Source organism: Verticillium nonalfalfae (genome assembly GCF_003724135.2).
Source record: "Verticillium nonalfalfae strain VnAa140/NRRL 66861 chromosome Unknown scaffold_17, whole genome shotgun sequence".
Classification (NCBI taxonomy): Eukaryota; Fungi; Ascomycota; class Sordariomycetes; order Glomerellales; family Plectosphaerellaceae; genus Verticillium; species Verticillium nonalfalfae.
In genome coordinates, this window is record NW_021167242.1 from 213,562 (window position 1) to 225,606 (window position 12,045).

Below are 12,045 nucleotides of genomic sequence, written 5' to 3' on the forward strand. Positions count from 1 at the left end.
CGTGATGACTCCGCTCAAAGCTCGCTCAGAATGTCCTCAGCCGCCTTCTCCGCCGCCATGAATGTTGAAACGGCTGTGAACGTGCCCGGGATCCGGGGATAGACAGACGCGTCGACGACACGAAGCCCCTGCACACCACGCACGCGGAACTTGGAATCCAAGACCGCCATAGGATCGCCGTCAGCACCGATGGGGCAGGTGCTCGACGCATGGTGGCCCCAAGCTGTGTCCTTGATGTAGGTAGCAACCTCCTCGGCCGTGTTAACATCTTTGCCCGGGAGCCTCTCCTCGACGGGAACAAGCTGTCTCTTGAAGGCGTCGCGGGCGACACCAATAGCTTCGGAGATGGCCTGGATGTCGGCGTCGGCATCACCACTGCCGGTGTCGAAGAAGTTGTAGACAATTTCCGGAACGTCGAGGGGATCGGCGGAAAGGAGCTTCACCGTGCCAGCCGTGTTGCGGGGGTGACCCTTGAGGATCGCCCATGTGTAAAGGTCAGGGTCGGACGTCGTGTTGAAACTGTATCCTGGGAAGTATCCCTGGAAGTTTACAGGCCCTCCAAAGATGAACGTGTCCCAATCGTCGCCGGCCACCACTGAAGATTTGTAGAGCATGGCTACGCCAAGGCCTGACGAGGCATATGTCCCGCGGTTTCCGAGGACAGGCTTCTTCCACCTCTCGAGGCAGGGGTCATCCTGGTTACCACGACCAAATGTGCATCCCTTCAGGGCCGCGAAATCCGTCGGCGCTCTGCCAATGACACCAACCTCGTAATGATCCTGAAGGTTCGTGCCGACACCGGGTAGATCCGCGACGACCGGAATGCCGAAACTCTTGAGTTCGTCGGCGGGACCGACACCGCTGAGCTTAAGGATTTGAGGGGAATTGTAAGCGCCGCCGGCAATGATAACCTCCCGCGTGGCATTCACCGACCCGGGCTTGCCGGCGCCGGCGGTGCGAGAACGCGGGCTTGCCTTGTAGAGGTACTGGCCGTCCAGGAACTCGACACCTGTCGCACGTGGCGGGTCCTCAGCCTCGTCAAATACAACCTTGGTGACGTGACAGTTCATGCGGACATCAAGGGGATATCGTTTGCTCCCATCGCCGTTCTTGGCGTCACGCACAGCGACGATGAAGTCTCGAGGCCCGATGCGCTTGCCATTGTCGGACGAGATTGGGGTCTGATAGTACCCGGGCCCTGTATCTCTACGGAGATTATCCGCGTTCGCGTCGCCCAGGAGTAGGCTGCCAATGTTGAAGACGGACTTTGTCAGGTTGCCGAGGGCGAATGCCCCGCCAAGGAAGAGGCTCAAAAGTTGGGGATCGGCCAACGGAATGGTCAGTGGTGCCGTTTCCGTGTCGAGCCACCCGTCGTAGCCGTGTCCGGGAATCAGGGGTAGAAGATAGCCGTTGTTTTCCATTTTGACAAAGTGTTTGCGCATGTTCTTCGCTGACCATGATTGATCACCCGTCAAACGCGCGATGTAGTCAAAGTCGGACTGGAAAGGGTACAGCGCAATGAGGGCGTTGTGGGCAGTGCACCCACCTAGGGTGCCTGTGCGTGGATATAGGGTGCCCTTGATCTTGGACCCTGCAGGGGGGTCGAGTCCAGTGTAGAGGCTGCCATCTGGCGTCTCATAAGTGGTCTTGAAGTCCCTCGCTTGCCTCTCATCGTCGGCATAGTGCCGTACGAAGAAGTCCCAGGCCATAGCTCCGTCTTCCGATGCCCTTGCTGAGTACGATGGCACGGTATAGTTTGTGCTGAGACCTTGGTCATCTCCGGCCTCGATCAGCAAGGTCTTGTGTCCTGCCAGGGCAAGCCGGGCGGCCAGCGGCCCTCCTCCAGCCCCTGATCCGACAACAACGTACTCGTAGTCATCGACAGTTTGCGCGAGCACCAACGAGGTGCCCAAAAGCGGGAGGAGATGTCCGAGCCTCATGGTGACGGGCGGTCAAAACGAATTTGAAAGTGTAAAGGAGTAGGAGGAGACCTGGGACGGACTTCGTGCCTTCTTGCTCCAGACCATCACAACTTAAATCTTTTCTCTAACAACGGGGCAAATCTGTTGAGAACGAAATGACCATGTCGATCTTCGGTGCCACTAACGCCGATGCACGATGTGACGTCTGGCGCGGGGGAAAACCTGGAGTTCAGGGGTGCTAGCTCGCGGCTTCTTGACTGCCGTGCGCTGGCGCTGGGGATATTGGGTCTTGGCAATGCTTACGGCTATCGGGAATGTCAAATTGTCAGGAAAGATAATGTGTCTGACTCGACCTTAACTTGCCTAGGCATTCCGGGAGGAGCGTGTCGACGCAAGACGCTGAACAGGTTAATTGCATGACAATGCGGGTTTTCAGGTGGACGAGGCGTGAGTGTTGTCATTGAACGCCATCTGCACAACATGCTCAAAGCACCCGTCTAGGGCGGTTTTGGCGTCACGCATTGCTTTTGCTCGTGTCCCCGGCCTCACACGTTGTCCAATGTCATCCCATGTCCTTCACCCTTACTTCTAGACAAATAACTAGATTCGGTAAGCCATCACGCTCAGCACCCAAACTCCGACGGGGGCCGGGGATCGAACTGCTTCCGTCAACTGATTCGTCGTGGCCAAGTCGTAGCTTAGAATGTTGCTCGGTAGTCAACCTTCATATCTTAGTGTAGTACCACAGATCAGCTGGACGTTACTCAGCTGGCGATCTTACCTCTAAACTGATCAACCACAACCCCTGAGCCCCCTATGAAAACTAGGTAGCGTTACCCCGCATTTGTCGAGAGACAGGTGCCCGAAGCGCTGAGCCGAGGCCTGAGCGAGCGATTCGAGCTGTTGTGCTTGCGATCTTGTCGACACCTGGACGTCAAAAGCATGTGCTCATGGTCAAACTATTGGCATTTAGCTCGATCAGCATGCGGCATGGGCAGCAATCACCAATTCAGTGCTTTTCCCTTGGGCCGATGTCCCCTGGGGAATGCCTTGGGGTGGGAAGTCCCTTGCCAGTGACCCAATCGAGTGTCATTGAAAAGGTAACACGCAGCACGGTGTTCGGTCATGTGCCATAGGTAGCCTTTTTTTGCCTTATAGACAATGCCCACTCGTCCGCCAATGTCATGAATACCTCCAACTACCTTAGGATAGAGATCTGTCTCGAGAGAGCCGAGCGTTGGTGCTGGTTTGGAGACTGAGACAACTTGGTCGATGATGTAATTGTGGCAGAAGTCCCCACACCCACAGTTGACTGCATTTCCACGCAAAATACCAGAACCCTGAAGCCCACCACATTCACGCCGTTCCTCTCACATCAACACGGAGAACGATAATCCAGGCTCATCGTTTTACAAAAAGAGAAGCTACTCACCCGTAATCATGCTCAAAGCTGGAATCGTGGTTGTGGCACTTTTGGCCACAGTCTTCCAGGTCTTCCTGAAGGATGCCGTCTGGATGGGCCTTGGCATTGGCAAGACCATCCAACCTCTCTCCGACTTTCCATACACCTGCCGACGCATTGAAGACCCTCGACTGGAAGCATGTGAGGATATGTGGCTGTCCGAGACAACTCGACAGTTGTTCCTTGCCTGCTCAGATTCAGACAGCCGGTCTAAATGGATCCCGAAGTACGTGTTGACCGCCTTGCCTATGCTCACCATTCCAAGCCCGTGATTCGCGTTATCTGCCTTCAATACCGATCAACAGCTTTCCGAAAGCCCACTGACCGGAATCTAGCGGTGGGAAGTATGACCCCTCTGGACAATCCCAGAGGGATGCTATTGTTGCCCTAGATCTTGACCTCCCCCATCTCGACGCGTCCAGCGTTCGCGTTCTCAAGACTGAGGGATACACCGGCACCGCTGGAGACCGCCTGCTGAACCTTGTTGGTTTTACCGGCTTCGAGTCGACTGAGAAGGGCGAGGATAAAATCACATTGTTCGCCGTGAACAACCGCCCTCCCCTCGATCTGCGGACGGGGAAACCGAATATCAACCCGGGTCAAGTAGGAGCCAATTCCACAATCGAGGTCTTCGAGACCAGCGCCGGCGCCGCTTCCTTAAAGCACATCCGCACCTACGCCAATGATGCCATCGCGACACCCAACCGTGTGGCCGCTCTCGCCAAAGACCTGTTTTACTTTACGAACGACCACGGACAGGACAAGGTTGGAATCGTAAGTGTTTATTTTTTTTTGTTCTTGATTGGAGACATAGTGCCAAGGGCAGTACTGAACTCTCCATCCTTAGAAGCACCAGTTGGGGTTCATCCTCAAGACAGGCGACGTCAATGTTTGCACTGCAACTGGCGGCTGCAGAAAGATCGCCGACCAACTCAAGTTTCCCAACGGTCTCGCTCTCGGTCGCGATGGACTTCTCTACGTCCCAAGCGTCGGTACAGGTGGAATTCATGTCTACAGGATTCTCGAGGACCACAACATCAAGCATGTTCAAGAGATCAAAACCGGATATAGCATCGACAACCTCTCTGTTGATCAGCATGGCGACATTTTCGTTGCTGCATTTCCAGTCGCCTTCGACATGGTGAAGGCTTTCGATGACCCGCGCAACTCTTTTCCAGCCGCCGCTGTACTGCGCGTGAGCAAGGGTGAGAAAGGATATACCGTCGACAAAGTGCTTGAAGATGCGCGCGGTGAGGTGCTTCCTGCGGCTACGACGGCTCTTCATGATGCCAAGACGGGCAGGCTTTTCCTGAGCAGTGAGTCATTGGCTAAGAGCACTGCTTACTTCCGCTGGCTGACGTCTTCAGGTGTCATTTCACCCTTCATCGCCGTTTGCGAGCCAAAGCGGTAAGATCCGCGGGCTCCAAAAGCACTCGAAATCTCATAGTTGTATATGAAGCACCGGCTCAAAGGCTCTGTACGCATTATGAAATCGGGTGTTAGCCATCGACCTGGTTGTGGACATGACGTGAAGATCGTCGCTTCCTTGGCCAGCACGACACCTATACTTAGAATAGAAAATCTGGAGCACCTATGAATGAAGATCTTCTGGTGGCCAGGCGAATCCATGAAATCCTATCAGCTCCCTTTGAACTTGATCAACAAGGGATGCTGGTCCCGGCTGTAGCCGCAATAGACGCCCTGGCAGCACCTTGGTCGTGCGCCTACGGCATCGTCGCGTGCATTGTGTCGCGCGCCTGTCACGATTGGCAAGATTCTCTACCCGCTACGGGTTGGTAACGCCGTGAAGGATTTGAGGGCTGAAAGCGGGCTGTAGGTGGTTATGACGTTTTGCTGAATCCTCCTAGGTGGTGGCTGCGGGTGATGCAGATCGACACTCAATCGGTCGCTGCAGGGTCCCGGTCCCGAAGCAGGGCAGTGCTGTGCAATCGCCACGATCCTTCAACTGCAACACTGCGGGGGATTTGATTGGTGTTGATCTGTCATCGTGCGGTTGGCCCTGAAAGCTTAGGTTTTTGATCTCCGAACCTTAACTCTGCTTGGCTGAACTAACCACAAGGCTCGAGATCTGCGTCGGAAGCTTGATAATTATAGCGACAGTTCGAATGACTTCGGTAATCAGTGGGTTCAGTACGCCCCCGAGCGACGTCAGTTGCATTGCTGGCTCACGAGACATGGTGAACACCCATGTTTTGTGACGGCACCATGGAAAGACGCAGCGATTTTGGTTTCTGAGCAGATGTATAAAAGCATGCGTCCTCCTCTGTTGTCTGATTGAAGTACCATATCACAACATCAACCGCAGTTCTCAAACCAAAATCCATTCGAACGATTAAGATTCATTACTCCGTCATAAAATACCCTTGAAGCACTTATCACCATCATGAAGTCAGCCTCCATCCTTGCTTTAGCCTCAACGGCCTCGGGCGCAGTCATTTCGCTCAATGCTCGGGATGATGCTACCCACATCCAAACCCGCCAAGCTCAAAACGTACAGGAGGGTCTCAATGCATGCACCGATAAAGCCATTCCCTGCACGGTAAGACGCCTTTCAATGAACAGAGATTTGATAGTGATACTAAACAAGTACGGTAGATTGTTTCAGCATCCACGGAAAAGGTGAACTATGGATCGAAGAATCCTCGCGACATCGCAGATCAGTAAATAGTCCCCTAGATTGCCATGAAGAACTACAAATCTAACCAACTCAAAGACTCTGGGAGAAGTGTCTTGAAGGAGGCTGCAACGTCGAGGGATGGGACGAAGACACGGAAGTTGTCTCTGGTCTTGGGCCTACCGGGGATACACTCAACGTCCTAGCTCACGGTAACTGGCCCCCAGAGTTCCGTCACGGCCTTGTGTGGGGCATGACCGAGCTGGTCGGTGGACTCTCAGAGCCCTACCGTATGACAGCAGATCGGCCACCTGTCAGGGGAGAGGGTGGCAAGGTGGGTATTGATGCCTTCAAGGCCCCCAAGAACTTCCATATCAGCCGATACGCCTGGGATGACGACCATTGGGAGAGTCAGGCATTCATCAGTCTATCGGCCTCCATGGAGGATGCTGGGTCCTCAACTTGCGAGGCACTCGTTGGTGCTTTGGAGACCGTCATTGGGGCTTTCAATGACAACATCGGGTCTCTTATTGGTGCCGCCGAGCCTGCTTGCGGTGCTACTGGCTAAGAAACATGATGCAAGCTTGTCTAGGCATCCTTTCTGTTGTACAATAAGAAGCCTTCGCCATTAAATCTTTTCAGCGAGCCATGATTGATCGTGAATGAAGTTGTGTTTGACGTAAGCTGCACCATTCAGGTCTCTTCGGTTTAAGCTAGTTGTTCCATTGCCTCTTCATCCAGTCTGAGCGTCACCCAATGTTCCATCCGCTTTGCTCCAAGACTGTCGTAAAATTTCAAAGCGGGCTCGTTGCTTCTGTAGCAATTCCATTCCAATTTTGTGCCACCCAGCTCCTGAGCCTCAGTGACCAACCTCTTGATTAAAAGACCTGCGTATCCCCGACGCCGGTATCTTTCCGATACAAAGAGTTCCTCAAGGGAAATACCTGGCTCAGCCGACCACGTAGAGTAGTTGTAGAAGAAAATAGCCATTCCAGCTATGTCTCCTTCGGGAGAGATAAGTAAGAGAGTCTTTGCGAAGCCTGGCGTAAATGAAGGTTCCCTTCTTACATCTTTGCTGGACTCGATGAAGCTCAGCGTATCGAGAAGTTTCGTCTCTGTGAGCTTCGGCTTACTTTCAGGGTCCTGCTCACTGGATCCTTCGCGAAGAAAAGAGTAGATTGTCGGGACATCTAAAAATGATAGGAATGATCAGTACCAAAAGCCCTTTGTCCTGGGTTCTTGACCATCAGTAAGAGCTGATCACCTTCTCGAGTGGCGAAACGGTAGCTACATTGGGTTGCCATACCGCCAAGTAGTCGACCGACGAACAGATTTCATAAGTTGTTTTGGAACCTTTGGGGCCGATTTGGACGACAGATGTTCGTTGCACGTCGAAAGCACGTCCGCAAAACCCCATCCATCATATGACCGGTCGCCGACATACCCCGCTCCGGCTGAGTGGCCGATGGACCCCGCACATAACAAGATACTTCGAGCCAGCGAGCTAGTGTCAAGTCTGCTCAGCTGCCGCAGCTGTCCTTTCTGATGTGTGGTTTTGCCAGGCACGTAGTGCAGGCTCAACGCCGTGGCGCCGACCCTCGTCCTCAATCACCCTCCGAAAAGTTTCTTCATCACCTGTTGGAAGGACACGCTGGCCATATGCGCCCAAGACACTTGTCCCTGTCGTTGAGGCCATATTCTAGGTCCCGTACCGATAACACAACGAACACCCCTAAACAGCGTCTTATTGACACCAAGAACTGGCAAGCTGGACTGGAGGACCTTCACCGTCTTTGCTTTTCTTCGTCTAAAGCCTCAAAATAGACAAGACCGACCACTTAATCATTTTTTCGAATGCTTTGGCCATGCGGTCGCTTTCTTCGTGTTTTGGGCACGATTCTCCAGCGTCAGCACACCGCCAATCCACCAAGCCTCGATCGGGTGGACGGCAGTTTCGGCTGTGTATGAGCTCTCTATGTCATCTGGCAAGTGAATTGGGCTATAACGTATAACAACGGCTCCTGGCTTTTTGGGCATTTAGCAACGGAGCCCGCTGATTTCACATGCCCCATAAGCCACGTCAAAGCCCTGGAAGGTGGAGGGCAATGCATCTCTTCCGGCATCAGCTCGACCCCACTCGTGTGATTGCCCCGGCTTGAAAAAAAGTGACTCTACTGACGTTCTTGTAGCTTGCGGTTGCCGGTGACATCAACTTCGCTGTTTGGGGCGTGGCTCTAATTCCTGCGTTGTGGGTGGTTAATAGACTTGGATTCGATTACATTGGCTTCAACACGCGTGAGATATGGCTGGAAAATCCAAATGAGGTCAAATCTACGCAAAGTATGAACGTGCGACAAGCGTTGGATCGATCGAAAACCGAATGCCCCCCCCCCCGCTCAACCCCCCAATGGACCATTTGGGGCGGTCCTAATGATATGAACAACGGTTTGTAGATCATCTATGCCAGTTTATTGTCGGTCGACATGCGGGTTTGACCGGCAGTATACCGGCTTCTGAACCAGGCGCCGGCCCGGGTCAGGACCCACACGGCCGCACCTCCGCTGTGAGGGGTAAAGAATGACATTAGTTGCGGGGAAAGGGCGCGCTGTCGATATGCCTTCAACAAGAGTCTCGAATCTTCGAACCAACTGAGCCATCACGAGCATTGACCCTTCGAACATTGACGAATCAATATATAAGTCCAAATACTCACACACTCGGTTGTTCTTGGACTTGCACCAAAGCTGGAGAACCCATTTACTTTTACGACCATCATCAGCAACATTAACTCGTTCCAGCGTCATGTCGAAGATCTCCGACTACAAATTACTTGCGTTTGACGTCTATGGCACGCTTATTGACTGGGAGCAAGGTGCGCTCACCGCTCTTCAGCCTCTCCTAGACAATAACTCCGCTTCAATCTCTCGATCGCATCTCCTCAATGCATTCCATGAATGCGAGGCTGCCCAGCAAGCCAAGACACCGGAGCTGAAGTATGCTCAACTGCTTGCCACAATTCATCCCCAGATTGCGACCAAGCTTGGGCTTGCAGCCCCGACTGCGGCCGAGAGCGAAGCTTTCGGCAACTCTGTCAGCTCTTGGCCCGCTTTCCCTGATACTGTTGACGCCCTGCGACGGCTCTCGTCCCACTACAAGCTCGTTGTCTTGTCCAATGTTGACCGCGAATCGTTCAAGGGGTCCAATGAGGGACCACTTCAGGGCGTGCCTTTCGACCTTATCATCACCGCTCAGGATGTTGGTAGTTACAAGCCGAACCTGCAAAATTTCGTACATATGCTCCGGGAAGTCAAAGAAAGGTTTGGGGTGGACAAAGAACATGTTATTCAGACTGCACAGAGCCAATTTCACGACCATCATCCGGCAAAGGAGATAGGCATCAAGTCATCATGGATCATCCGTCCAGGTGCCGTCATGGGCAACAGAGATCAGGAGATCTGGGATTGGAAGTACGACACTCTCGGCCAGATGGCTGACGCTTTGGAAGCCGAGCTTGGAAAAGTCGATGATTAAAGTAGTACTACTACTAGGTAGCCATAACACTCGTCTACCTCGGTAGTTCAATATGCCAGATTCTTTCTATCGAACTCTCAAGAGCCCTGCTAACAGATGGACCATGGACCGTGAACCAGGGTCTGCATTCTCGTCTGGACTGATGTTTTAGTACATGAACCTGAGTCCGGTTTTGCGCAATTGTCGGTCATTCAAGAAGTAATACTGGACGTTGGCCACAATCGACAGAACAAGAGCCGCGGCAGACAGGCCCGTAATCACTGAGAATCCAGTTTTGTAAAGAGGGGCATCCTCGGAGCGGAACAGCTGCTTGCCGATAATTCCGGAACAGTTTGCAGCCATGATGTGAAGTGCCATTGTGATCGACCGCTCACCGGCAGTCTTGGCGTTGAGGGCCAGCCAGGAGCCATTGATAGCATCTTTACGCCAGGAATGTCAGTAAAATCTGCACGTTCATTAAGAAGCAACGGATCCCTTACGCCACGGCCAGGAGAACGCGATCGAGCAAACGAGGATGCCGAATTTGAGATTCGAGTTTGTCGATTCAACGAGGATGCGATTTCCGACCTGGAATAACGTCAACATGAAGACCACAGCCCATTTTGGAGGGGAACTTACGTTAAAGGCAAAACCTAAGAGAAACCCGAGCGACACGAAGGGACCGCGAACTCCAAGCCTATCACTATTGCCAAAATCAGTCCTAGCCGTACACTACGGCTCGAAAGGTGAATAATTCTTACGCTGACCACCCAAATAACAGGTTGACAAACATCAGCCCCCAAGAACCAATCGAAACAAGCGCATTAGACTCCAGTCTCCCGAAGCCGAAGCTGACGACCAAGCTCGGGGCGTATGAGCCGAATGCCTGGGGAGGGGCCAGGCCAGCGATCGTGAACCCGAGATGGGGCAACAGACGCCAATTTGTCAACTATTATTAATAAGCCAATGCTATATAGAGTAGCAAAGGTCGGTGAGAAACGTACTGTGCTCTTGATTTCGGCCCAAGTGACGTGGCGCTTTGGTTGGGCCTTGGTAGGATCATCGCGCAGCACTCTTTCGTATATAATTTGGGCTTCGCGCTCAGTAAAGTAGCGGTACCCCAAAATAGAGACAGGGTCATTGATCTTGTTTGGAAATGTGGTCAAAAAACCAATACCGATCAAGACTGTGAAGATGCCCTCAAGCTGAAGGATCGTGTTAGCATCGGAGCAAGAAGATACGCGCTGGTGGGAAAGGGTGCTGCTTACAATGAACAGCCATTGCCAGCCGGCCAAACCCGCAATGCCTCGCATGTGGAGACTAAAATTGTGATCAGCTATTATGAGTATGGACGGGAATCATGATACTCACACTCCATAGGCAATGATGCCGGTCATAGCTAATGCAAACAGGTTGCCAACAAAGAACCAAGAGAATCGTCGGCTTATTTCATCCCGCTTATACCATCGTGTGAGAGTGAAAAGTGCCGCAGGGATGAAACCAGCTTCACATAGTCTGTGCATGTGAGCTCCGGCGAAGCATAACATTGGCGACCAACGTACCCAAGAAGAAGTCGCGTCGCCATGAATGAAGCGAGCCCATTCTGAAAAGCCTGGAAGGTAGCGACAAGTCCCCTATCAATTTCAGCTCATGTAACTGTCGCCAAGAGAATGCGAGCCATACCAGGCCACTATCTGGCCACCGATCCAAAGAGTTGGCCCAACACGGTATAAAATCAGGTTGGAAGGAATCTGAAAAGCGATTAGCCAAAGTGACAGATTTGACGGGTCGATCCACGAACCTCAAGCAGAATGATGCCGACGGACAAGAGCTGTTGGCCAACATTGAATTGGTTCTGCGTAATGCCAACATCGGCGAAAAAGTTATCCGTCAAAGCGTTGCCACTATGTTGATGATCAGTATTGGAGAACGAAATAATGATCAATCTTTGACCTACATGTTCCCCCGGTCTAGCTGTAAAGCGAAGAACCCAGCAATCAATAGTGGCATAACAACAAAGTCGATTCTGTGTGGAATTTAGCATGGATGTGACAACGAGTATCAGCTGCACGAATGACGTACTTCCTCAGTAACTTCTTCTCTTCTTCTTCTGTCCATTGCAGATCCGACGAATCACCCCTCTTCAGAAGTTCCTCCGGCCCGGAGTTGAGTTGCTTTTCGTCGCCAATAATATCCATTGTGAATATGGATTTTTCAGATTGGCTGTCCGACGACACGACTTCAACAGAGACGATCACAATCGAGAGTCACGTAAACTTGCAAAGGGCAAAGCGTCTTTATACCAGGGGTTTCCACCTGGATCTCACAATATCATTCTATAACTGCCGAGTATTATCCCGAACAAAATCTTCCTGGACCACAATATGGAGCCTTTTACGCGGGGGGATTTGACATCTCCCCGGTCCGTCAAGGCCCATCGAATACTCCGAAGATATTCAGGTCCCATGGGAGGATGCATGGATTGCACGGCATCCGAAGCCGCTGCGTCCACACTG

At 52.4% G+C, this 12,045-nt stretch overlaps 6 protein-coding genes across 6 annotated transcripts; 3 read left to right on the top strand and 3 right to left on the bottom strand.

Moving 5' to 3' along the window:
* Positions 1-14: 14 nt before the first annotated feature.
* On the bottom strand, positions 15-1,940 carry D7B24_002748 (uncharacterized protein; the record flags this gene model as incomplete). Its single annotated transcript, XM_028636949.1, has 1 exon — positions 15-1,940. One exon carries the CDS (start codon positions 1,938-1,940, stop codon positions 15-17), a length of 1,926 nt encoding a protein of 641 aa, XP_028497528.1.
* A 1,422-nt stretch (positions 1,941-3,362) lies between these two features.
* D7B24_002749 (uncharacterized protein) lies at positions 3,363-4,795 on the top strand (the record flags this gene model as incomplete). The annotated part of the gene is made up of 4 exons (XM_028636950.1): positions 3,363-3,610; positions 3,720-4,158; positions 4,232-4,700; positions 4,752-4,795. 4 exons carry the CDS (start codon positions 3,363-3,365, stop codon positions 4,793-4,795), a joined length of 1,200 nt encoding a protein of 399 aa, XP_028497529.1.
* A 993-nt stretch (positions 4,796-5,788) lies between these two features.
* D7B24_002750 (uncharacterized protein) lies at positions 5,789-6,587 on the top strand (the record flags this gene model as incomplete). The annotated part of the gene is made up of 3 exons (XM_028636951.1): positions 5,789-5,944; positions 6,001-6,065; positions 6,119-6,587. The coding sequence occupies 3 exons, from the start codon at positions 5,789-5,791 to the stop codon at positions 6,585-6,587; spliced, it is 690 nt and encodes a 229-aa protein (XP_028497530.1).
* Positions 6,588-6,727: 140 nt separating this feature from the next.
* On the bottom strand, positions 6,728-7,323 carry D7B24_002751 (uncharacterized protein; the record flags this gene model as incomplete). Its single annotated transcript, XM_028636952.1, has 2 exons — positions 6,728-7,209; positions 7,284-7,323. 2 exons carry the CDS (start codon positions 7,321-7,323, stop codon positions 6,728-6,730), a joined length of 522 nt encoding a protein of 173 aa, XP_028497531.1.
* Positions 7,324-8,821: 1,498 nt separating this feature from the next.
* Positions 8,822-9,550, top strand: D7B24_002752 (uncharacterized protein; the record flags this gene model as incomplete). The annotated part of the gene is made up of 1 exon (XM_028636953.1): positions 8,822-9,550. One exon carries the CDS (start codon positions 8,822-8,824, stop codon positions 9,548-9,550), a length of 729 nt encoding a protein of 242 aa, XP_028497532.1.
* Positions 9,551-9,697: 147 nt separating this feature from the next.
* Positions 9,698-11,727, bottom strand: D7B24_002753 (uncharacterized protein; the record flags this gene model as incomplete). Its single annotated transcript, XM_028636954.1, has 12 exons — positions 9,698-9,969; positions 10,030-10,117; positions 10,169-10,232; positions 10,291-10,478; positions 10,534-10,734; positions 10,798-10,849; positions 10,901-11,044; positions 11,092-11,163; positions 11,213-11,280; positions 11,331-11,433; positions 11,487-11,555; positions 11,612-11,727. The coding sequence occupies 12 exons, from the start codon at positions 11,725-11,727 to the stop codon at positions 9,698-9,700; spliced, it is 1,437 nt and encodes a 478-aa protein (XP_028497533.1).
* Positions 11,728-12,045: the final 318 nt, after the last annotated feature.